A 27195-nucleotide genomic window follows, 5' to 3' on the forward strand; every position below is an offset into this window, starting at 1 on the left:
AAAGATTTTTACACTTTAGACTCAGGAGACCTTCAAACATGGACAAATGCAAACACGTTGGTGGGTTTTCTGTATGTATAGATGTCACCCACTTTAAACTTAATAACTTCCATACCTTTAGTCTAAAATTTCTGAAATTTTGCAGGGAGATTTGGGTATTAGGGGTTTTGTTGCTGTTAAATTTTGGTGGTTAAAGGTCGAGATGTTTCGGAGATAGAGGGGGGTTATATGTCATATCTCGAGTAGGGTTAGACTTTATGATTTTACTCATTATTAGCATTTTCAATTTTTTTTATAAGACTCATCTCCATCCTTAATAAAAGGTAAAGAGTTTTTAATAAAATCTGACAAAAGATGGCATTATATGCAATTTTAAGCTCTTTTACCGGGAAAGTTACACAACTCATTGAAAGATATTTTTTCTTCTATATATGAAATATTTTAGGAAATTTTCAAAACAAAAATTATGCCTATATTTTATGTGAAAACACTTAAATTTTACTCTTATTTTCTCCATTTTCATCTACGAGAAAACAATATAAATTTTTTTTACTTGTTTTCCCTTTATAATTAGGTATGAGCTTGAAATTTCATTAAGCAGCACATTAATATTTAAGCAAAAAGGAAAAAAATTAAAGTCAATTCTTGACAACATTCTGAAAGTAAAATTATCAATGACATTGGCATAGTTTTTGGAGATAAAAATGGAAGATTAATAATTCAAAAATTTACTGACCGGTTTTCTAGAATGGGAACAAAAACAGAAAAAAGTTGATACTAAATCAAGAACATAGGACGAAAGAAAAAAAAATATATATAGGGCCTATATATATAATTTTTTTCTGTTTTCCTATCAATTTAGTAAAGCTGAGAGGAAGATAACTTCATAATAAAGTAAAGATGATGTGCAGTTCTTCTAAATTGAAGCTGAGTTTTTGAGAATCTAATTTCCAGTACGGCATCTAACACCTACAGATTGACATTATTTCCCTTTCCCCATTTTAAACTTATTGATTTACTTTAATATATATATAAGAAAAAATATAATTTTTCATTTAAACTAATGATATGATCTAGAAACTTTACAAAAATTCCTGTCATTTATTGACAAGACTCAAGGGAATATCCTTCAAGAATTGGCAAATGATGTTGAGAAGTTAACTAATTTGCTTTAGTGACCTCCCGACTTTCAGGAGACTTATACAGATCATTTAACATTTTCTAGATATGTGATCTTTATAAAAGTTTCTTCCTTTCTTTTTACTGATAATAATAGCTTTGTCTCTTCGTAATTATGGAAAATGCAAAGATACAAGAAATTTCTAATTTGTTTTCTGTGATTTAATGGGGGAAAAATGTCTCTTATGTTTCAAAATTTATAAGAGATTTTATATCTTTACGAAGAGTAGAATACAAAAGATCCTTTGTGGATGAGTGCAAAGACCATTATATATCTATGGTAAAATCGAAAAAGATAAAAGAAATGGCCAATTTTGTTTCTATCTCAGTTCAGTGGTTAGTTATTGCTCCCAATTGGACTTTGTTTACTACGTGAGTTACAATGTTCACTGTCGAGACTTTAGTGTGCCAATGGTGCGAAAACAACGATCGACATTACAGGATAATTGCATGTGAATCAGTAACTGCAAGAGAGCAATTTATAAAATAAGAAATTACATAAAAACTGTCCGTTAAATTTATCTAAACGAGGTGATTAATAAGCGTGTGTAGTAGTTGAAGAGTGGTAAGAAATAACGAAATAAACTCATTACCACTTATATCCAGTTACCATTCGAGATTATTTGAATGGACGTTGAGTCATATAGATTAAAGCGTTTGAACTATTAAGAACTGGAAGGTTACTAAACCAATTTGAAATTAATTGTACCAAGAAACCGTGTTAACACAGCGTGGATGAGTTTCAAAGCAAGAATCGCCTAAGTGAAAGTATCTTCTAATTGTCGAAAGCCAATAGATTTTTTTCCAAGTTTCATTAGATCTATTTATAGCAACCTCGTTTTAACGATGTCTAGAATCTTAGCCTGAAGTTCTTCACTGGGTTTTAATCAGTTCTTTCCTCAGTCTACAACTTTCTATTGTTATTAAATTTTTTTCTTTTTTCTTTTTCTCTCACTCTCCTCTTCCTCCTCTTCCTCTCCTCCTCCTACGAAACAACGTTTATGAGTTGATTAACTTTAACAATAACTTTAAAAGTTGTTAAAAATTTCGACTTTTTTCCCCTCCAATTTATAACGATATTGAATAAAAATAAAAGTTTAAAACATTTTTTCCCTATATCAAAACGTTTGTTTATAGTTTATAAAATTTAAGGTTAGGGATTTTTATTGTTAATAAAAACATCACTAACGTTGGCAGCCATTCAGCATGTTTATTACGATGTAAAAAAAAAAATCCAGCAATGATTTTCGTAACTTATCCGGCAAAATAGTTAAAATTATGCGTGGCGCCATCTGTTGTATTTTGTATCATTAATTTTTAGGATAGAGATGAGTTTTATAAAATTTGCAAAGGCTAATAACTAGTCAAGTCCGACCCCATTCGAGGTATGACACATGATCTCCTATATCTCCTCACTCCCTTGACCTTTACCTACCAAAATTTAACAGCGTGGACCCCCTTAATACACAAACCTCCCTGCAAAACTTCAAAAATTTTCGATTAAAGACACGGGAGTTATTAAGCTTCAAACAGGATGACCCCCCAAAACACTAACATTCATACATACAGAACAACTCCCAAATTTTTTGCATTTCTTTACATTATAAGGTCCCATGAGTCCAAAAATTCTTGGAGGGAGGGTGTTTTTTGACCAAATATATAACTGTTTACAGTTATTTAATTATAAATTTTTCTATATTCTTAAACATGGGAATAAGGAAAATATATTTGTTCTTAATTGCTAAATTATTATTTATTCCAGATATAAATTACTCCTTATTTTAAATTGATTTTTTAAGCAAAAATTCTGCTATAACTTTAAGTTTAATTAAGTAGCCCTTTATAAAATAAATTGATTTCTTTGTTGAAGCAAGTAAGATTGCTCTGAAGAATAGAAGAAAGAGAGATCGAGTGAGGCAATTTTTTCATTATAAGTACGAACGAACGATCGATAGAATAAGTAAACAATTGGAATTATTAATTGAATAATAATAATAATAATATAACACAAAAACATTTTCTTGAAGAAGATTCGGGTGATGTGTTCAAAGTGTATCGAATTTGAAGATTATTATTAAAATTTCCCAAACGTTTTTCTAATATAAGTAATGTGAGTCGAGATCTAATGATGCCACTTATGATATTTTCATCGTACGTTTCGAATAAATTTAAAAGAAAATACTTCATTTTTTCTTGAAGAACCGATAGATTATTATATTTTTCAAGAAGGAAGAAAAAAATAACATCTCATTGAATATGCAGCGCATTACTCAAAGTGTATTATTTCTCGCTAAGTGATTCATTATGCAGACATAAACCATTTATGATATTGTTTTGCTGCTGATTACGTTTTATCCGCTTCTAAATCGATTTTGATATTCAATTAATCGAATAAGAGATATTTTGTTACCTACTCCATGTAGACCTTTCATAACCAATGTATTCAATCATGATAACCACCTCTTCTCTTTCCTCTTCCTCCTCTTCTCCCTCTTCTCCTCCCCCTTTTTTTATGATTCTATCGATCACTCATCACTTTCTATAACATAAAAAATAGGAGAAAAAAACGCCTCTGCTGATCTTCCTCCTATTCTTCAGAATAATCTAATGTGGCTCAACAAAGGAATCAATCGCTGTCATCAGTTTTCTCCTTTAAATGTTTTAAAGAATAGATGATATTTTCTATAAAGGAACTGTAATGCGTTTTACTGCTTCTACATTGGTTCCTGGGTTGGGAGAAAGACCGTGATTATCCTGTTTCTGATTTTCTATTGAATTACTTCAAGTTGTTTCTGAAAAATAAATATATAAATAAATTTTTCCCAATCGAAGACGGAGAAGAAAAACGTTTTTCCAGCTTATTCCAGCTTATTTTTACGTTGAAAAATCTGTTATGAGAGCTTAAATTTTAAAATCCTTCATAAAAAAAAGTATGAATTAACAAGCAAAAATGCTCTCAATCTCACATTAGTAGTGTCTTGCCCCCTGTACATCATACTTTTCCTGATAACAACAGTCATCTATGTAATTCCATTCTAGGAAAATCTTTTGAATTGAAATCACGTGACTACCTCTATGCCTTGGAAGTTCATATATAGTTAATCGTGGCTTCCTACCCCTCTGGTCTCCACGTCTGGTCTCCTCGTTCATCTATCTAACTCCGTTCTTGAGATTAAGGAAAGACAGACAGACAGACAGTGGGAATTTATGAACGTACAATTTTTTTCAAATTGCTGCCCTATTATATACTGTATTTACTATAAAAATTTAGTGTTTGAATGCTGGATAAACATTTAAAGAATTTATAATGCTTCTACATAAATTAGACACGTTTATATATAGAAGTAATTTTATTAGTGTAGTTCCTTTAATTTTAATAAATTTTTCAGTTTGTCTGTATGTCTGACTGTATGCCATTTATATATAGAAATAAACAGAGATTTATAAGAAAATACAAAACTACACGCCATCCTTTTTAGTGTTTGAACTGAGTTAACGTTTTGTATTTAAGGCAGTAATAGGGGTTATGTAGCTGATAATACAATTTCAACATGAAATTCTGCTAGGAAATAATGTTCATCACGTACCACGAAAATTTCATCTCTCTAAATCTTTCAGTTTTTTAGAAATTTTGTTTTATATAAAGAAGGACAGACGGATGAAATGAATACGTAAGTTGTTTTTGTTGCTAAAAACTTCGATATCATCCTGATAATTTTCACAATCCAATAATTTTTAATAAAAACTTATAGAAAGATTGTGTTATCAAGTGTAGAAAACACATTAAAAAAATATATGAAAAGGTGGGAAAGGAGGAGGAAGTTCGGGCATCAACATTAGAATCACGTATAACCCAGACGGCGGTTAATAGTATTGCCATGTAATTCGGGAAAATATAGAAGGAATGATAAAAGAAATCTTGTTCATCATTCGAAAGGGATCTACAATGGGTTTGAAGTATTCTCCTCACATTTTTGTATGCACATTTACGTAATAGTGCAGTTGGAGTGTCTGCGTTAAGATTTATTTAAAAAAATAAAATGAATTAACTCGAAAATTTTGATCTAAATTTGTGTATTTATGATACATTTTTTAATACATAAAATTAGTACAGTAAATAAATATGATTTTTAGAAGGCGTAAAATTAAATTTTCTACATAAACACTGAAAAATACTGATTTTCTAACGCATCACCATGCATTATTATCAAACATTGTAGAAGTTTGGAAAGTACTGATAAAGAGGATATACAAGGATAATTTATTGTCTTCAACATTGATCTGAGTTTATCTTACAGTTTTGTTGAACTTTCCTAAATTTATCTGAGTTCTATTTTATTTACTCGTAGTATATCATATACGGTCAATCTATATCTTCCATTTTTATTATTCTATACAATTTATTTAATACTCTCTACGATTGGTTAATAGCAGGAGTTAAGGAAATGGCGGAAAGTTTGCTATAAAGAGAATTAAGCGCTGCTGCACATATATCTTGAGTTTATCTACTGAGTAAACATTACTTTGAAGATGGAAAAATTAATGATTTTTTCCCTCCTTCCTGCTACAGTTTAATATAATGAAAAATGATAGATACGTCACCAGAAATATAAATCCTGAGATTTTAATCTAATTCATTTTCAACAATCTTCTGAAAGGGGGGAATTTTTCGAATATTTTTCTTTCAAATAAATTTCGATCCCCCTTTACAGGAGGGCGGAAAAGTGAAGAATTCACTGAAAAATCTCGGTGCTGATAGTTATAATCTTCAAAGATTTACTTCCATCTATTATAAAGTTGACAACCGTCATCAATACAATACCGTTAGTTTTTCCTCTATAACCTCTTTACTCAGAAGTGTCTAAGAGATCATATTGCCTATCTTCCAGCAATCCATGTAATAAGATGTTTCCATCAGGTTCCATTACTAGTTTTCAATAGGAACTATCGAAATAGATGGAAGTATTGTGTACAGTAGTGGGGGTGTGCGTACGCTTGACTTGCAAAAATAAATAAAGATAACTCCACATTATTATTGTTATCGTCATCGTGATCATCGTGGTCATCATCATTATCTTGTGACATTTAATAAATTGTAACTTATATGGAGTTTTATTTACAACCGAAGAAATTCAATTCCTTTAATTCGAAAATTGTATTTTCTTTTTCCTTTATTTCTACCCTCAGGATCGGTTCACACCAGTGGCTCGTCATTCTATGGTAGTAAAAGTCAAATTGCCTGGTGCCCCCACCAGTAGGGGCCCCAAACCAATTTTTTATAAGAAATTTTTTCCCCGAAGAGTCAACACTGTACATGGGGCCACTTCATGAGGGCCAGAAAAATTTGAATTAGGGGAACCCCCTAATTCAAATTTTTCTGGCCCTCATGAAGCTATAACGCACCACTGGTTCAGGCCCCCTGAAAACCATACCGGGCCCTTCTGTACATTTTATATAATTATCATAAAATCCTGTATATATATATTATTATTATAAATTCTTAATTTGTAAAATTAGAAGTAATTTATTCTTACTAAAATGAAGATTAATAGCCCTGTAAAGCTTTCCATCCTGATGGTGTAGGTTCCATTATATGCAACAGGAATGCCTTTGTAAATTACATTAATTTCTTTCCAATATTTTAAACTAATCTATACTTTCGATATCATTAATCTTCTTAATTTCTTCTAAAAGTTATATTTTATTGACTAGAATTCTTTACAATCTCACTCATCAATATCTTTTGCAGCTTCTTTTCTTCCAGATTTTTTTTCTTGTTGCTTTTCTTGTTGCTTTTTTTTTGTAAAGTACACCCCTATTTATTTAGCAGTGTTCTTTCAGCATCACATTACTGTGTTCTTAGCTTCTTTTATAGCAATAGACGGTATCTTTCTCCACTCATTAATTTTTTTTCTTGCATCTCCATTAATGATACTCATTAATGCGCTACACTTGCTATACAATTATCAAGTAGGAAACGTTTAAATCTTAATTACTGGAGTAAATTCTCTTAAGAAATTTGTACGGATTTCTATAAGTTTTAATGGAATGGAAGTAAAGTTTAGTTGGCAGCAATCATATCAACAAGCATTTGTACAAAAGCTCAATCAGTTCGTTCTAAGTGTGTGTGTAGAATTGAACATTTCTCCTAGATAATAGGATATCCTCGGACATTTTATGGACTGATGAGTGTTTTCTTTCTTAGGAATGGTGATTGTTTGTTGGACAGGTCAACACGCTAAATTGTATTATCTCGAATCACATGGATCCAAATACTTTAGATCAACTCCATTACACGAAGTTAGGGTGGTATTGACTTTGATTACACAAGTGAAAAATTGATTTGGCTCGCAATATTGTAATTTTTATAAAAATTAAACAATTATAAACCATATATTAAGAAGGATAAATTAGCAATTTTATATAATAAATTTCTCTTGTAGAATTGTATATATTCTTTTACTCGTATCTTAAATAATTAATTCGGTAAGTAAATAGTTTTAGTTGTCTGATTTTTCATTTAAATCGCTTAGAAAATTAAATATTAATAATAAAATAGTAATAAATTTCTACATAATGGGCTTATTGTTAATGCTTTCTTGGAAGAAATGCCTTTACGGTAAAGATCTGCTGCCAGCCATATTAAAATTAATAGTGGAGTCATTGAAAAATTTCCTCTTCGAAAACATCATGAAATAAAGAAAAATGAAATATTCAACTAAATACTTATGAAGTCAAACTTTAAGTTTTGAAAACTCTTCACTAATTGCTAAGGATTTATCAGATTTGTTATGAGAAGTAATTTAGTACTTGCCCTTAATTCTTAACATCCGTATCTTATCTCGTGTTCTTTCTAATTATATAATGACGTTAAATCAGACATCCGTATCACAGCCATAAACGTTTTAAAGCCATCATTAACCTTTAAAATGTATTTTTCTCAATAATTTTGATAAAAAAAGAAGAGGAATCATACTGGAGTATGCATGCTTATATGCGCATATAGTGTAAGTATGATATATTAGTACTTGAAAAAGAATTTTCTTAGCAAATCACCAATACATATCATTCGTTATCTCTTGGTAACAGATACGTAGACATCTGATAAGGAAAGGAAAAAAAAAAATTAAGATATATCGACAAGAAAACCGATATTTAAAACTGGCATATATTCAAATGGATCACGTCAGAGAGGAAGAATAATATTAATAAAAAAAAGAATTAATTCAAAATATTTTACAGATTTTTGGATGGTTTAAAGATGCATTGATTTATTTCTTGTTGTTTTATCAATAATTTATTAGACAGTTATTATTTTCTTCCATCAAAATTTCATCAATTTAGTTTCCTCTTCCACTTGACAACGTAAGTTATCTATTGATTTCCCCCCTCTTTTTTTTTTGTTATTTTAAAAGCTTCCTCTCCTCTCCTTTAAAAACATAATCATAATAAAATTTTGATAAATGTATATAACTCCAGTTTAAAATATTACTAAGAGAATAACAGTTATGAAAAGTAGTTTACTGGTAAGAATTTTTGCATAAAAGCTAACCAGTTCAACCGTCCATTAACTAATGGTTCTCTACAACTGATCAATAATGTAAGGGTCTAAGTCATTTACCATTATAGTATTCACCTCCCCCTCTCCTTCTTCACTATTTTGATACGTGTGAGAAACTAATGCATTCTACTCTAAAACAGATCGCATCTCTTACATAAACTGATTTATTATAGAAAACATGGGAACTGATGAGTTTCTTGCATGTGTGAGAGTATCGATGAAGAAAAAAGAAGAAGAAAAATAAAAGGATTGATCAGCAGTAACGTCCGTATTGAAGTTGCTTTAAAATATATTGAAATCCTGGAATTTCTTCTTGGTATAAATTTTTGATGCCACGAGTATTTCCACTTAAAAACCTATGTGGAATTTCTATCTTGCAACATATATTTATAGTAATCTAATATAAGCAATATCTTTATCATTTTACCTGATCTTTACGACTGGTTTTTCTCGTAAGGGATATTAAATTATCGTTTGTTTTCTTTATTTGTGAGTTATCAGAGATTATATCGAGCGATATTTAATACTAGAAACTTAGCCTAGTTAATCGGTTTTAATTGTTTTTATTACTTTTTCCATCTGCTGTTTATTTCTTACGTTTTTCTTTCATTAATATAGTATATAGCTCTATAGTATAATTATAAAGAGTTGTCTAAATGTTGAATATTAGTAATTAAAATCTTAATTTCAGTGCCTATCAGTAACTCAGAGGATGAAACCACTTAACACTGGTAATTCAGTGGTTTTCTCCAGTTGTGGGTTCGCACCTTACTAACAGGCTGTTTTTTCACGTTAGTAACACCTAAATAAGGACAAGTTTCCCTTATAAAGTCCTCCCGAGAGGCATTGCACACGTGTCGAATTGCTGTAAAAAATAAACCAAACCACCTTTTTTCGAAAAAAAAGACGGGAAAAAATAGATATATAAACTTTTTGCTTTATATTTATTAAATATTACTTAATTTTAGCATGAATAGATTGTAAAATCTCCTAAAAATCACCACCTGTTGTGGCAGGAAATGTCCAGTATCGTTTTACAATACCGTCACTAAACACGCTTTGAGGTTACTTTTTTTCCTGCTGTTGGGTACAATGAACAGCAGCACCATTCATCCACTCAAATGGAAACTTTGTTCAAAGAATACACAAATTTACAAAATTCATTTCTAATTTAATTACTCTTCTGATTTAATATACGACTGTAAAGATAATTTGAAGCGTAAACTAGTGTTGTATATGATTTTTATCGAAAATCAATGCTTCTGTAGTATTAGTATGAAGTAGTCGGTGGGTGATAAAGCCCTTAAAATTTTCCTCTTGTTACTACAGTGTTGTTTCTAACACGTAATCGTGTAACCGAACTTTACACTCACTTTTACTTAACTTTTACTTTTCCAGCTATTATATGTACAGAGAAAGTATGGCGATCGGTCGAAAAAAAAAAAATGAACCCCAAGATTTTTACATTTTTGGAGACTCGAGGACCTTGAGATGTTGAGAATTGAAAAAGAAAACAAGAAAGTTGGGGAGGATTTTTCTGTATTATTTTGGGGGCGTACGTTTTTTTTTAACCCAGTTTAAAGCTTAATAACTTCTGTTCCTTTTGTCAAAAATTCCTGAAATTTTGTAGGGAGTTTTGTGTATTAGAGGCTTTGATGCTGTTAACTTTTGGTGGTTAAAGGTCAAGCGGGTGGGAAGATAAGAGGGGGATCGTGTGTCATATCTCGAGTAGGGCCTGACTTAATTACGAATCCTTACCCTTAAAATTAAACGTTTTGCTATTTTATAAAAATTAATATTGAGATATGTTAAAAATGAAACTTCGTAACAGATGGCGCCATGCACGATTTTAACGTTGTTACCAGGAAAGTTATGCAACTCGTTACTGGACTTCTTTTTTTTTATTTTATTATAAATCTAAAAGTATCAGATGATGTCTGGGTTTTGTTTATTGTTTATTTATATAGTTGTTTTGCTTACATCTTTACGAACTGTAATTTTTTCTACGAAATATTTAAATTCATTCCTATAAATGCAGTTTATTAAATTTTACCTAAAACTATACAATGTGTTTATGTAATTTATAACTCTAGATTAAGCCAAAATGCCTTTAGCAATGTAGGAGCAGTAACAGCTTTACATGGTCCAACGAATTTTGAGATTTACGGTCGATGGCCACTCCTAAAATGACAATTGTACTCGAACTAAGTTGGAATTAAAATTTGCAAATTGCATAAAGTTTATAAATGCTAACAATAAGAGTATATACGTAGATATATTACATATAAAGTTTAAATTGAAAGGGATATTCATACTTGTTATAGGGATTGGTCAATAGTTTAATGGGATGTAAGGAGTTTTAATGCCTCTCGTTAGTGATATACATGCCATACATAAGAGCAAAGAGCAAAATACGATTTATCATTGTATATCTTTCAATCTAACGAACTGTATGATGACATCTGCTTGACATTTAATAGGGTCAAAAGTTTCTCTGTTAGCTAATCAATTATGTAGAAAATTTCTTATAAATATTTTTCAATTAAGTAGGTTAATATTCGGAATTTTCTATTCAGTACAGACTGATATCTAATCTGAAACATTTTTTTTTACTTTCTTTTTTGTTTTATATAACAGAGAAAGTATGGCCCGTCAACATTTCTACATTTTTGGGCTCAGGGTACTTTCAAACATTGGGAAATGGGGGTTTCCATATGTACAGTACATGTGGGGACACGATCTTGTTTACCCTATTTAAAGCTTAATAACTCTTGTTCCTTTTGTCAAAAATTTCTGAAATTTTGTTTGGTGGTTCGTGTATTAGTACCATTGATGCTATTAAATTTTGATGCTTAAAGGTCAAGGGGGAGGGGAGATAGAGGGGGTGTTGTGTCGTATCTCGAGTGGGGTGGACCTTAAGATTTTACTCGTTAAAACCTCATTTCTACCCTTAAAATTAAACTTTTTGCCATTTTAAAATAATTAATAATATAATATTTTACGAATATATTATGTTTTGAAGCATTTGTTTGTTTATAAAGACATTATTATTGTTATTAAGGAGAATTTTGTCATTAAAATTTGACAATTTACTTTCGTAAAAGAATAAAATGGCTTCATTATTTGTGGATAAAAATATTGTTTTGTATTAAGAATTAAAGACGTAATTAATTTTGCCATAATTTTAAGTTTGTGGAAATAATTTAAAACTTTTGTAAAATTGTAAGCATTATATAATTGAAACAAATCTTTATAATCAAGGTAGGAGCTATTACAAATCTCTGGGAACAATTACTAAAAGTTAAGAGTAAAGTGGAAATAACAATGGACACACTCCACTGTAAATTCCAAGTAATCGTAATCATTTCAGTACAATTTTCGTCTCGAAACCTGTTAACTAATTGGTAAAACGACTTAATTATATTAAAATTTAATTTTATAAAATATGTAACACAATAGAATCCGCTTACTGTTATCATTAGTCTATCACCTGAATTAGCGTCTCGCGAAACATAAAATTTCGCTTATCTACGAGCAGACAGACAAGACTTTTCGTGTTGTCTACCTCAATATCTATTATAATTTTTATTAATTGTAAACTTTTCTTTAGTTACGCGATAGATGAATTACTGCTTGCTATACAGTTTTAATTGTTTCGTGCCGGTTTGGCCCACTAGTCGTTTAGTGTATAAACCACAGAACACTAGTAGTTGGTCGCCAGTTCGCGCCTGACTAACCACGTGGAATTTTCCGGGTTTTCTTCACGTGCCTAACACCTTAATAGAGGGGGGTGCAGTTTCCCCATAGAATGCCGTCCCTGGAGGCAGTTTGCCTTGTCCTATCGAACAAAAACCAAAGCCTAGAGCCAATAAAATCACAATTTCTATTAATTATAGTCTTATTTACTGACACCGCTTAGTGTTATCAGTAGAGGAATACAAACACTTATAAACGGTGTTAATAAACGGAAAATATGCACGATAAAGTCGAAAGACTCGTCTTGTAAACAAGAATTTGCGTTAAAGAATTATTGAGTGCTTTAATTAAATTTATATTGAACAAAACGTGAGTGCTGCTACGTTATTTTGTATACAAAATTCAAATTTAAGTACTAAAGAATTTGAAAAATCTTTCAAGAACACTTCTAATAATCGGTTTATAAAGTAGAGATAATGAAAATTGAATGAAATCAAGGGAGCACTGACGAGACTATTGTTCTCTAGCAACAAATGTAAACGTTTCTATCCATACGAAATTATAGGACAAGTACAAATTAATTACTCAACTGACGTTCTCCATTATAAACTTAGCAATATTCTTTATACAGTTAACGTAAGAATGAATTTAAAACTTTACCTTTATTAAATATAGACCACGAGTTTTGTTTTAATTACGCTTTTAAAGTTGTACGTTTTCTCATTATTATTCATTATATTTTTACAATTAAAAATTTAAAAAAAGTAATTTTTTTAAATGTATTTTATACCTTATCAAGTGTAAGTAATCTTAATTGCGCTTGCAGTAATTGTTGTATTGTTACAAGCAAACTATAAGAAAACATTGTACAGTGTTTATTTATAAAAATAAATTATAATAAAGTCATTAAAACTTTTGAATTTATTCTTTATTTTTACGTTAATAAAATGTATTGTACTCTATATGCTTCTTTCGTGTGTATAAAAACAATACAAAGGATGGCCCATAAAAATTAGATAACCCTGTTCTTTACTAACAACAGTCTTTGCAAGTGTCAAAGCTTAAGATTTCGTGTTGAATATATACAGACTTTTGGTCAATCTTGTATGTAAACTGCAATGAATTGTACTAAGTAATCTGCAAAATAAACTTAATTTAAATACTTTATAACGTACTGATTTATGTTTGTATGTTTTACTTTCAAAGGTATATACTCCTACTGATTTTAGAGTTTACACAACTACGTATGAAGTCAATGATTATCGTATCAACTTTACAATTTGGGATACTTCAGGTAAGCGATTTCGATTTTTTTTTTAAAGGAGAATTTGCTTAATTTAAAACGTAGCAAAATCTATACAAAAAAGGAACATGGATGAAACAGAAATACCTGTTTAAACCGGAAAAAATACCTGTTTAAACCGGCCTTAAGAATGCCTGTTTAAACTAGCCTTAAAAGTACCTGTTTAAACCGGAAAAACTTGCTACCGTGCGATTCCGGTTTACACAGGTTTTACTGTATTAAAACGTATCTGAAAGTTGTAGTGGAAGGATTAAAAAGAGATAAATTAAATATTTAACTTAGAAAAAAAACGATTAAATTAAATTTAAAAATCGTTATATATCGTTTAAATGTCGAAAAAACATCAAAAATTAAGTGATTTTTCAGCTCAAAACAAGAAAACAAGATAATTTTTCGTTATAAAAAATTAAATATGGCCGTCAAGACACACGAGGAAATTTGACATAAAAAAATTACTTATCACGCCATCTATTATCATTAAAATGCATATTTATTTATTTATTTATTTTTTGTTAACGAATATTTTTATTTTAATGATACGTTATTAAATTAAGTTTAATTAAGGGAGAAGCTAGAGAGTATACATTAAAGTGAAATTTTATTATACGCTGGTTTTAACAACCTACCTACCACGTTAGAAACAAGGGCGTAGATTGTCATATCGAATATGGAAATGATCGACTTCCGGTTCTGGTTAGGAACCACTTCCTTTGAGATGAGTCTCTCGAGAGAATAGGAAACCAACTGCAAATTGGAAGCTCGATTGTTCCTTCTCTGGTATACATTCTGTACAACCATTGGCCCGGTGGTTTTATTGTTCATCCAATCATACGCAGGAAGGAGTTTATGGCTATTGTTGCAATTTTAAGCTTTTATGTAAATCCTTTAAAATATCCTCAACAATAAACAAGTAGATCTTTTTATGTTTTTACTCCATATTTTTCTTTATTCTTTGCTGATTATTTCTTCCTCTCCTTTGTAGGTGCTGCTGCTTATGACAAAGTCCGACCTTTAACTTATCAAGATGCCAGAGTGTTACTGCTGTGTTTCCAGATTCCTTGTCCAAATTCATTAGAAAATATCGTGAATAAGGTAAGAAAAGTTAGGAAACTACTTTAGCAATAATGCCTTTACTTTACTTTTAGTACACGCTCACTTAAAAGAAGAATTTACCTCCTCTTCTGATGCTGCACCACTCGAAACTAGTCCACGCGTGAAGTAATTATTGTTGGAAAAAAAAATAAATATCGTGTTCTAGACAATGAGGAAGGCAGCAAAACACTTTTCTCTCTCTGGGTAGAGCATTAATTTTATTTTTCTCAATCTCGGAAACTATCTGGAACGAGTAGATTTACAAAAGACGGAGTGGGACTGTTAAAAGTTTCTGACATAAACCCATTCAGTTTATTGTATCCACAGATCTACCACTTTAGTTAATGATGGAAAGTCCGATTGGAAAGTGACTGGTATTCCAATTTCTATACCTAAAGGTATCGTTGTAGACTGAACTAAAAACATCAAGATAGATAAAAGAAGGTAAAGAAAACAATTGAAATTCCTAAACTTTGCATTTCAGTTGTGGAACACTGGATACCTTTCACCTTTTATTATTTCATATTCACATTGGTGCTTCAGAAAAACGTTCACTTCGCTATTGATATGGCTAATTCTTCTATTGAAATTCAAAATGGTTACTCTTTAAACGTTATAAAATTTACATTAGAATAGTTTAATAAAAGAAAAACAATACCACTGATGGATTAAGATTTGGGCTTTCAGACAGAGAAGATTGTGGCTCCCCTACATAATTTTACAACGTAAACTAATAATCTGTACATAATTCTACAGCCAAAACGATAAAATTGCTTTATCTTTTCCAACTTTGGGGCCTCCAAAAACTGGGATTGCCTACGTGTGTGTGCCTTGCATAGCATAGTAAAAAATTTTCATAAAAGTAATATTAATTTTGAGAAAATAGATAAAAACTTTAGAAATTTTACTAATTAAATTAAGAAGTAGTGGGGAAAAAATTTCTCATGCAGTAATTAAAAATTATAATATATATTAAAGCTTTAATTAACGTTATGAATTTTTTTTTCCTTCTCCTTTTTTTTCGAAGTACTTAAAGAAAATATTTATTTTTTGGCACCTGAGAAGTTTTTAATTTGACATGGTTATTTCTCCACTTAAGATGCTAGTTAAAGAGAATTTTAACACGGTAATATACCAATAAATTTTAATATATTTTCCAAAGTTCTAGATATTTATATACCATGAGTAGAGCTAGAACTAACTCCCATGCTGTATAAACGATACTTAAGGTATCTGACACTAAAAATCATATAAATATTTATGAATTATAGATGCCCCATTCATGCCTAAATAATATACAATAAATGATATAACTGGATGTTTTAATAATGAGCTAAAATAAATTTATGATGTTGAAAATTACAGCATACCTTATTTTGATAGCCCTTAAGGTTATAAATTTTAATTAAATTCTTTTATTTGTCTTGTTTTATTTATATAAAACCCTTAAAATTCATGAATTATTCCAACAGTATCGTATATTGATTCGTTGTTACCTGCAAACCAATGCAATTTAAAAGGTGTCTGTTCAGAAAACGGTTTAGTAGTCAATAAACAAAGGAAGGCAATTTTGTTTTTGGCTTCTCAATCTATTCTCTAGCCTTTTTTTTTTTTTTTTTTATCTTCTTCCACGCTGTCTTTTATTTTAAAATTCCTTAGAGGATAGAGGTATTATTTGGAAGAAGTTAAGTACTATAAATCTTAATTCCGATATATTTTCGTAAAAATAATGTTTGGTATTGAATTCTGTTCAATTGGAGGAGGTGGATGTCGGTTGTCCCTCTTTACTTATTTTCTTCTTTTCACTTTAAAGCTCTTTGTAACAATTTTCTTAAATTTAATGGACAATAGTCAAATTTTCCCATGGGAGGACCGCGTAGGAAATTCAATGCGGAGTTACGTTTTATTTTTAGACGATTGATTTCGACTGAAATTTTACTTTAATAGGAAGGTATTTATAGTACAATATAAAGGAGGAGTTTCTTATGTAAAAATCTTACATTCCAGATATAAAAATTAGGTTTCAGATCTTTGTATAGATTGCTAGAGATGTCATCATTACGAGAGCATTTCTGCTTTAGTATGATGAATTATGGAATTTATTCCTTTAATATACTTTATACCAATTTTTAATGCATTTATATAATAGTCCCTTCTTGGAATTGCTGAATAAATGCTTACTTTAGCAATTTTAATGCTGTCGAAAGAAGTTTATGCCAATATTGACCTATCATATCAATTCTTAATTAAAGTAATTCATGTCATTAATATATAAAACATTCAATGTAATTAAGACATTAATAAAAAGAGTTGAGATTTATTTACAGATGAGAAAATTGTTATTTACTTAACCAATCACTTTATTTCTTTGCCTTCTTATTCTCAGATACAAGTGATAGTAAACAACTAAAGAGGGTTAGTATGGTTGAGATTATTGGACTTCAAGAAAGTTTATTAGAACTTCTTCAGAGTGGATCCAGTTGGGACTCTTAATCAAACTAAACTTTCTTTAATCTAGGAAAAGTTTTATTACTGATAAAACTTCACTAGTAGAAGTAATACCTAACAGAGGTATAAGCAGTTGATTGCTTCTACTAGTAATGAAGAGTGCTATGTACTCTTCATCACTATTGATTAAGAGTGACTAGGTATAACTATAAACAATTTAGTTTTAATACTTGCACTTTTTGCATTTCTCAGATATTCCAGGATCTCAAAATCCCTTGCAAAATTGTGTTTCAGCATCTGTTTTGCATTATATTTTATTATATGAACTAAACACTGAAACTTGGATAGTTTATATCTATATATGTGTCATTGGTGCAATTAAATTTTGGTGTTTAGGGGTCAAGGAGTGTGCATTGTATCTCAGCACTGTATGGGTCACTGATGATAGTAAATTTTGTAGTTAAAGATCAATGGGGTAGGGGTCATTTGTAATATCAAGTTTATACCGAAGCTGAATTGAACTTCACAGTCTAACACAAATTAATTGAATTCTCTAACTCTGGAGAATATGCATTTTCCTTTGTTTAACCTATAATTTCAGGTAAGTACATGAATATAATTACTGTCTTTCCATTGGCTACACTTTTATAAAGTACAGAAAAGCTATTAAATAAATTATTGGTAATGACTCTTTAATTGAAATCTGTTTTATCTCCGCAACTGTATTAAATAATAGCACCAGATCTTGATTACTATGTCCATAATATGAAGTAAATTTTTCCATATTTACCATTTACAATTTACTAGATCAATTAGCCAAGGTATTTTACTTAAAAATAATTAATTTAATAATAAACTTTTTCTTCCATTTAATATAATTACTTTTTCCTTTAGTTTCATACTTTCTGGTTAAAATTATTAATTAATTTAAGCTGTGTTTGCCTGTGATAAATAATAAGTTTCATCAGTTATAATCTCATACATTTAATAATTTATTTAAAAGTAATATTTGATAAATAAAATATTCTAATCCAATTAACTTTTAAGTTAGATAAATGAAAGTATTAATAAGTAAATCACTAAAAGGAAATCCAGTTTAAATATGGCAGTTATTAATAATTTAATGATGTTTGATTGAGAATTAATAATTTACATTTGAGATAAAATAGTAGAGAAAATTAAACTTTATTTCTTGATCATTCGTTCAAACATTATTCATAAAATATTTGCTATAAAGAGGTGTTCAATTAACTCTTGAAAACACCACAATGGGAAGTAGTTGCTGTGTTGCGTTATTACCTGCGGGTTATCTGTATTTAAAACGATAATTGAGAGGGGGTGCGGCTTATATTCGGCGTTTAATTGCAATTATGGGATTCCTTCGCTTAAAAAGCAGCCATTACTCTAAAGGTGCGGTTTATACGCAGGTTCTAGTTTAGTTCTTGTGCATTATTGCACTAAAATGCAATAATTATACTTGTAATACGTATAAGCGAACGTAAACAATAGTAAATAATCGAATAAAAATGAGATAATTCGTAAAATCGGGGTAGTAAAAAGTTTTCCTTCGTGTAATTAGTTTTCGTTTTTCTATATTAATGTAAGAGAATATTTTATACAGTCAAACCTCGATTTAGCGCCACCATTTTCTTTTACCGCTGTAATTGTCGTTAAATCGAGTATGGCGCTAAATTGAAGCCTTTTTTAAAAAATAGCGTGATTTGGCTGCAATGCCAAATCGTAGCTATCCACTGGCGCTTTACGAGGGTGACGCTATTTGCAGGGGCGTTATATCGAGGTTTATCTGAGTGTATGTGTAATATTTTATAATGCAGCCATATCATAATTTTCTATCATTTTTAAAAGTTTAATATTAATTTTTAAGTATTTAACGCCAAGAAAGCCAATTTATAGGACTTCTGTCAAAATATTTTGAAACTATAAGATAAAAGACAATGAAAATCTATTATTAAACACTAATAAGTCATTATATAAAATCATTAATTTCTCATCAAAGTATGCTTTAGCTAAGATTATGAGACTAATTAGTATAAGGATTTTGTCGAACAGAACATAAGGATAACGATTATTAATTATAATATAAAGGGGGGAATGCAAAAGTAGCTATACAATTGCCAATCTGATAAACACAGACGTTTGGCGCTTATTATTATTACCTTTCCTTTTTTGTTTACGTGTAAAAATAAATGATTTTTACGCGTAAACAAAACTCCCCCTTGTGTTTGCTACTTTATAAATCGTCACTGTATAGCTAAGTTTTCACCCTCCCGTATATACTATATTGTAAATTAGAGCCGAGATTTTTCTGAAGTGAATTGTTTATCCTCACTCCTGCACAATCGACGAATTCCATTTATAATTATAATTGAATCTTTACAGTGGTATCCCGAAATTAGACAGCACTGTCCAAACATTCCCGTCATACTTTGCGGTTGCCAGAGTGATTTAAGGAACGACACAGATGTTCTTCGTAATCTGTCCAAATTGAAGAAAACACCTGTCACTTCCGAACAGGTAAGACACGACATATTTACCTCAAGAATTTCCTCTTCTGCATCCATTTCTCTCTCGCTATTGTTTTCCCATTCTTACACAAACTCCTGGTAAGTTTAATTATATATTAAATTTAGTAAATTTTCGATTTAATTTTACGTAAATACCATTTATATAATTGTATAAATCATTATTCTTTTAAGAAAAATACGTAATAAATGATTTACAAGAGAAATTGAGGGAGAGTGTGTCCTTTTAAAATCAATATCGTGGATACGGATACAGGACACTTGTTCTTTTATCGATCGTATCAGCTAACATAAATATATGAGAAAGTTTAATATAGAAATTTCTGTAAACATAGTCTATCATCTGAGACAACGTTGATCAATTTTACGGTATATCAGTGACAATCATTGTCATTAATGGGTGGATATTTACTCGTTAGTTGCGTGTTGTCAAAATCTCTTTGTGTTCCTTCGTAATTGTGACACTGTATTTAATTTTTAAGTTAATTAATATTATGGAAATTTATCTATCCGTACGTAGAATTTCGCAACATTTTAAATAGAAAATTTGAAAAATCCCAGTAAAAACTCTAGTCAAAGTAACTGCTAACTAGGAGCAACTACTTTAGGAGTTACTAATCCTTATCTTATTAAGAGTAAATTTTCAGTAAATGCTTTAAAAATCTGTGTAAAGTTCTCATTAAAATGTATTTTATTCAATGTTTATTTAAATATTCTTCGATTTTTCTTAGAAAACTAAACAATTTACTTCAACGTCATAGCGAATTTCATTGATTTGGATCTAATAATATCATCTGGTAAACACGAAAAGACAAGATAAAGAGAACTGAATTGCCTTTTCTTGTACTCCCTAACAAGAAAATTAATAGGGAAGTATAATGTAATGATTATGGAGAAATAAGGGGAAAAAACGAGATTTTGGCAGCTAACAATAGAGTTATTACGGTTTTTTTAACGTGTGTTTCGTGTATAGATGCAATTTCTCTGCAGGGATTTTTCTTATAAGCGGAGTGAAGTCTTTCGTATAAATTCAATTTATTTACTCACAAAAGTCGAAACTTTTTCGAATTTTTTAAGGATTTTAATAAGAGTTTTATGCAAAAATCTAGTAACAGTAATTATAAGAATTCCGGTATTGAATTTTTTAATTTAAATGACAGTCCTTGAAAGTTATCTATGCATTAAACACACGGAATTTCGAAATTTAATCATGATTTTTATGTTTAAAAATTATGGAATATCTAAATTATCGCTTGAAAAATAGTATGGTGACTTTTTAGTATTATAAATTATTTTGAAAATCTGGTAATCTAAGCCATAACTTAATAATCCGAATAGTGCAACATGGAAATTTTTCTAATCCTGGGTACCAATAACATTTTTTCTGTTTCATGTGCAATAATATCGCATATTGAGTAACTGTGAACACAGAAAACACATTAAAGTTTAATACAAGAGAACGGACAGACCATATCTTTCAGTGTGTTTACACATATTGACATACAATATCAGTCAAAACTTTCAACGTTACTAGCTAAAGCGATAAATTTTAGTTTCTACGTTGCGAAAGAATAGATTTTGCATGCACCAATAAAATGGGTAATGCATAAATCCTTCAAGAGATGTCGAATATTATTAAATGTAAGAAGCACAATTGTTATGAACATAACATAAAATTTTTAAACTGTTATATTATGGTCTGTGCATACCCCCTTTTGCCTGGATTTGCCTGGGCAACTTTGGGCACATACCCCCTTTCGCCTGGATTGCCGTTTTTCTGATCTACAAGGTGCCCGAAGTTGGCACCGATTGCGGGAAGCTCTGATCCGACATTGAATTATAGTCTGAAGCTTCTTGCATAATGTATGATGCCTCTTTTATAGTGTGCTGGCGCTTATAGGTTGCATCCGTAACTTTACAACTGTAAAATTTAGCATTCTAGGAAATGAAATTGTGTTTATATGCACCAAAATCATGCTTACAAACAACTAAACACGACTAATGATAAACTACATTAATGTCGTGCACTTGAAGCATGGGTACTGTACTTCAAATGTATTTGTCGGAAGCCATTGATGCATATATCTCATTAAACGTAGCATAATCCTCACGCATGGAAGTAGCTGTTGCATCATATATATGGGGGTGTTTTTTCTATATGTATGGATGTTAATGTATGTGTGGGTAACGACTTTTATTCACCCACGTTGAACCTTAATAACTCTTATGCCTTTGATCGAAAATTTCTGAAATTTTGCAAGGTGGTTTATATGTTAGAGTGATTTATGCTGTTAAATTTTCGTGGTTAAAGGTCAAGCGAGTGGGGAGATAGAGGAAGTCACGTGTTCTATCTCTAGTGAGGAAGGACTCAGCGAAGAATTTACTCGTTATTAGCATTTACGAATTTTTACAAAATCTGGATATTTATACAAATAGATTTCTTATAATAATAAGAAACAAGTGAAATGACAAGTAAGTTTGGTAAAGTTCCAAACACTTACAGTAATATTTTCATTGGATAATAAGTTACGACCACATCACTATAACTTGGAAGATATATGCATTGATTGCTTATAACATTGTATGAGTTGATCGTCCATATTTCAGTACGATAATGGCCCAAACATACCCATAATCTGAACATAAATTCGTCCAATTGGCCCGAAGCCAATAATATCAATATTCTACTCTGGCCATTTGGCTTACAATATCCTTATCCGAATTTATCTTTCTTATCCAAAATACGTTTGGAAAATGATCCTCCTGCTAAGAAGACGTATCTTGACTTAAGTTCATGAGTTGAAATAGTAAATTGAATATAATAAATTCGTGAAAATGCTCCTTTGCGAGGGAATGTGATTTTAGTAAGCATAATGTTGCAAGGGTGGAAGTAAAGTATCTCGTAATGATTAGAATTTCGTTGATTTATAACAGCCTTTTACTTTCTCTACTCTAACGTAAAACAGAGGGAAAGTATGGCAATCACCCCACAACAGTTTCATATATTTTGACTCGAGGCACCTTGAAACACGGAGAAATAGAAACAAATTTTGGGGGGTTTTTCTGTATGTATGGATGTGTGTTTGGGGGGCGCACGATTTCCTTCTCCCAATTTGAAGCATAATAACTCGCGTGCCTTTTGTCGAAAATATCTGAAATTTCGCAGAGAGGTTTGTGTATTAGAGGAATTAATGCTGTTAAATTTTGGTAGTTAAAGGTCGACGGGGTGAGAAGATAGAGGAGGATCACGTGTTCCTTTGAAAAGTGTTATGTAGATGACCGGTACGATTCTATTGTTAATGATATACAGGGACAAGACTCTACTAATTTGAGATGGAGAGCATATATTTTAAATTGAATAAATTAAAAATATGATTAAAAATTGCAGCCTTGTATTGTGACGATGTTTGTATATCGTATATTACACTCTTTCATTTTTCATTTGTAATTCCTGTCAATATTATGTTTGCTGATAGGGAACTTAACAGCAACAAATTGAATATATTCAAATAACAATTTAAATATTTACTTAAATTTCCTTATCTGAATAATATAAACGAAGTTTTCCTGTAACAATATGAAAGCGACTTAAAAATAAAATTAAATATAAGTAATATTTTCTTTCATCTGCTAGTTTCTATTATTTTGTTTCTCATTATACGTTTCTTTTTCATCACATTTTTATTTGTTTACTTTAATTTGTTTGCTTTCGTTATTCAAAATTTGCTTTTTTTTATATTAAAAAAAAAGTTTTAAAGTTGTAAAATATATTTCCAAAGGTAAGAAATATAAATTTGTTAAACTTAAATAAATAATTTAGAAACATGTTATGTTTCTTTTTCTGTTTACTTCTTGAAATTTCATTTAGTTTGAATTCAATTACATTAATTAACCCCCGCGATGTATAAGAAGAATAGAGAGTAAAGCGTTATGCGAAATATTTCCGTAAGGGGAAGAATTGGCGCGTTTATGCATACTAATTCTGTAGAAAAAATTAATTTTGCATACTTTTTTTTTATGTAAATTCAATAAGGATGCATCGATTGTTTTTATCGATCGTTATAGTTAATAAGTGCTAGATACCTCGATTAACTATATTCCAACTTCCGGTCATGTGATTTTTATTTAAACTTTCTACATTTGCTATATAGAGAGGCAAATTTGGCATAGAGTTGATACTTACGATAAACTGAAATCAATAACATATCACTCGATCCTTTAAGGTGTATAATATTCACGTGATCTCATACCTATGAGGATATTCACGTGAAAAATAAAGTCGTGATTTTGAAATTTAATTAAGCAGCTTTTTTGCTTACATAACAAGCAAAAAATAGGAGCCATTTTGTGTAAAATTTAAATTTTTTTTTCTATTTTTGCACCATTAAATTCGAAACTTTTTTACGTATGAGTAGTTAAAACACTAATTTTTGAGTGTTTTCGCAAGGAAGATACGTCATAATAGATGAAAAATCATGACAAAGATGGCAAGAATATTTCAACAAATCACATCACGTTTTACACTTAATTTCTCAATTTCAACCAATCGACGGCACGAACGTATGTCAATTTTTAAAATGCCCTAACTTTTGCTAATACAACGCGACTAAAAAATTGATTTCGAAATCTTTTATGCTTCTTAAATCTAAATAAAAGACAAAAATAATTCGCACGAAGCATATATTCAGTTTATCTCATAAGATACGTTCTACTTTGTTTGTAATCTTTATATAACGAGGGAAAAATAATAAAAGTTACATCAACTTTGCCCCTGAAAAATTCAGTTACGATCAATAGTATTTCCTCCTATTGTAAAATTTGCCTTAGAGGATATCATAGTCGAGAGTTTTACATTATACAAATGTTAAATTTTAGGATTATTCAAGCAGTACATCGATAAATTAACAATTTAACGTATCGGGTATATTAAATATGTTGGAAATTTTCGATAGATTTGTAAAATTTTACAATTTCTATATCAATTTTAAAATGTTTAAAAGTAATATTTTGGAAATTTCTCCTTTAATTTAGTTAGCGGTTAGTTCACACGTCATGGATAACTCCGGTAGAAGTTTAAATCGCTTTTGATTGATGGAGGTGTCACGGTTTTGAGTATAATCTCAGAAATCTCCGAAAGGGTAACGTAAATGGAAATAAATTATCTAATCTTCTGTTACGCCGTTGTTTAGGATCGAGTTTTCACTGGAAGTTTCTAAATTCTATTAACGAGCAGGCAGAAGTTGTTAAAGTGATTTGTACTCTGATGACAACTTGATAAAGTGGATAGATGCTGCGCTTTTTTACCCCCCTTTTCTTTGTATTTTCTTTTTATCTATCCTTTGGGAGTCTATAGTATTTAGTTACAAGATAAAAAATATTATAAAAATAGCTCGAAATTAATAGGATATATAAAAAAATTTATAAGAGAAAAGTTTTGATATATTAGGGAGTAGAACTTACTCAAGTGTAGAAAGGAGAAAGTAAGAATGAGGAAAGAATATGTTTATAAGTAACCATTAGTATACGAAATTTAATATTATATAATGCTTTTAAATTTATTACTTCTTTGAATTAAATATATAAAGAATTATAAATAAAATTCAAAATTAGTCGAAGATATGAGAGAAGTTTCTGTCCACATATCTGTATAAGAAGGAAGCATTATTATATAAAAATATTAAATTTATTAATAGCATTCATTATTGAAGATGATAAATAACGTTTTCTTCAGTTAAACTTATTAAAATCTGTGTTAAAGGTCATACTCCACTGGAGAGATAATTGATAATTAATCAATTAGTTTGTATGTATATAATACATAATACACGTCTTAATTTTTTCAAGTTACAGAAAATTTAAATATCTTTACCAGTTATCTTGATCATATCGAAAAATTAATTATAACGCTATTTATACATCGCTTATCTCACAAAATGGATTGTTACTTCATGAATTTTCTGAAATTTTCTGACTCTGCAAAACTCGAGATAAATTTAACGTTGTGTAGCATTCAGAAGAAATGTATTTTTTCCCCTCCTCCTCCTCCTCTTCCTCCTTCCCTCTCCCTCAAACCCTTGGCTAAATTATACCTGATAATAATTCATAAGAAGAAAGAAGAAACTGTAGATAAGAAGTGAAAAAACCTTGGAATTATTCATGAGTATGGGTTTGAGTTTTACTTCCTACTCTGACATATTTTAAAGGTAGCTCCGTGGCACAACATGAAACATTTTTCAAACGATTTGGTTTCTCATATAGGAAAACATATGAAAAAAAAAACCAAAATTAAATTTGGTTTTTTCATTCAATTTGAAAAAAAAAATTAAATTTTAAAAAATATGTCACTAATATCATGACATTTAGTTCCCCCCTTTTTTTTTGTTTCGATAAATTAAGAACTATGGGGGGTGATCAATACTGATGAATAAGGGAGAGGATTCAAGAGGATAATTCTTTAATACTACATAATCCTTTGAAATAAGAAAGGACTTTAATGCTTCTATAATCCTTTCGAAATTATTTTTTTAAAGTTTACATAAACGAACGATCTAAAAAAAAAAATTCAACTTTTCTGTAAACAAAATTAACTTTGCAAAATCGTGAAATTTCCTTTGTTCTTCTGATTTTCTTCTATTGAAATTTCAGTTTTTCCTTCTTATTTTTTCTTTTAGAAAATATAAGAATATTCTTTAACAATTCTTCTTGTTATTCCAGGCATTAGCGGCATCTAGGCAGATAAGTGCAACGACATATGTGGAAACAACAACAAAACATTGTGGAAAAACAGTCAAAGATGCCTTCGAAGTAATTGCTTTAGCATCTCTGGGAAAACTAAACAAAAATCACGTAACTGTACAACGTCATCGAAGCTTGATGAAGAGAAAATACAAAAGCAAAATAGACCTGAAAGAAGAATTAAGAGATAAAGCAAGGAACTGCACGCTTATGTGACCATAATCATGAATTTTTTTTAAAGAATTTATAGTTTTTTCAGAGACTGGTTCGATTTTTATCTATTTAATATAAATAAAACAAATATATATATATATATATTAAGAAAATAAATAAAGATATTCCAACATGTGAAGCTGATATTACAACGTTAACTATAAATAAAAAAATATCATATTTCATGTTATGTACATAGATTTAAACGTTAATGACCGTTACCTGAACAATTAAATAAAAACAATAAATATGTTTACGGTTAATATCTCCAGTTGTAATGTACAAATTCAATATTGAAATCCAATTTTAGATCAATATCGATGTTTTAAATTTCAGCAGAAATGTTGTTACAACAGTCGACATTTTAGTCGATTTATATTGTTAAAATTTGTTTTTTTTTTTTTTTTTAAACAGCAAAAGAAACA

General features: G+C 29.9%; 1 protein-coding gene and 1 long non-coding RNA gene across 2 annotated transcripts in view; one reads left to right on the forward strand and one right to left on the reverse strand.

The window, feature by feature from the left end:
* Positions 1-26870, forward strand: part of LOC136979580 (rho-related GTP-binding protein RhoE-like) — a 51645-nt gene extending 24775 nt beyond the window's left edge. The window contains exons 3-6 of the mRNA XM_067275599.1: positions 13643-13730; positions 14722-14831; positions 19680-19814; positions 26537-26870. Coding sequence (XP_067131700.1) covers positions 13643-13730; positions 14722-14831; positions 19680-19814; positions 26537-26773 — 570 coding nt within the window. The 3' untranslated portion in view covers positions 26774-26870. The remainder of the gene's footprint in view (positions 1-13642; positions 13731-14721; positions 14832-19679; positions 19815-26536) is intronic.
* Positions 3017-13282, reverse strand: LOC136979537 (uncharacterized). The gene is made up of 3 exons (XR_010881397.1): positions 13227-13282; positions 3590-3971; positions 3017-3063 (listed from the first exon to the last, which is right to left on the reverse strand). It is a non-coding gene; the product is annotated as an uncharacterized lncRNA (long non-coding RNA).
* Positions 26871-27195: the final 325 nt, after the last annotated feature.

Source organism: Centruroides vittatus, unplaced genomic scaffold (genome assembly GCF_030686945.1).
Source record: "Centruroides vittatus isolate TY-2023 unplaced genomic scaffold, ASM3068694v2 contig_628, whole genome shotgun sequence".
In the NCBI taxonomy this organism is placed as follows: domain Eukaryota; kingdom Metazoa; phylum Arthropoda; class Arachnida; order Scorpiones; family Buthidae; genus Centruroides; species Centruroides vittatus.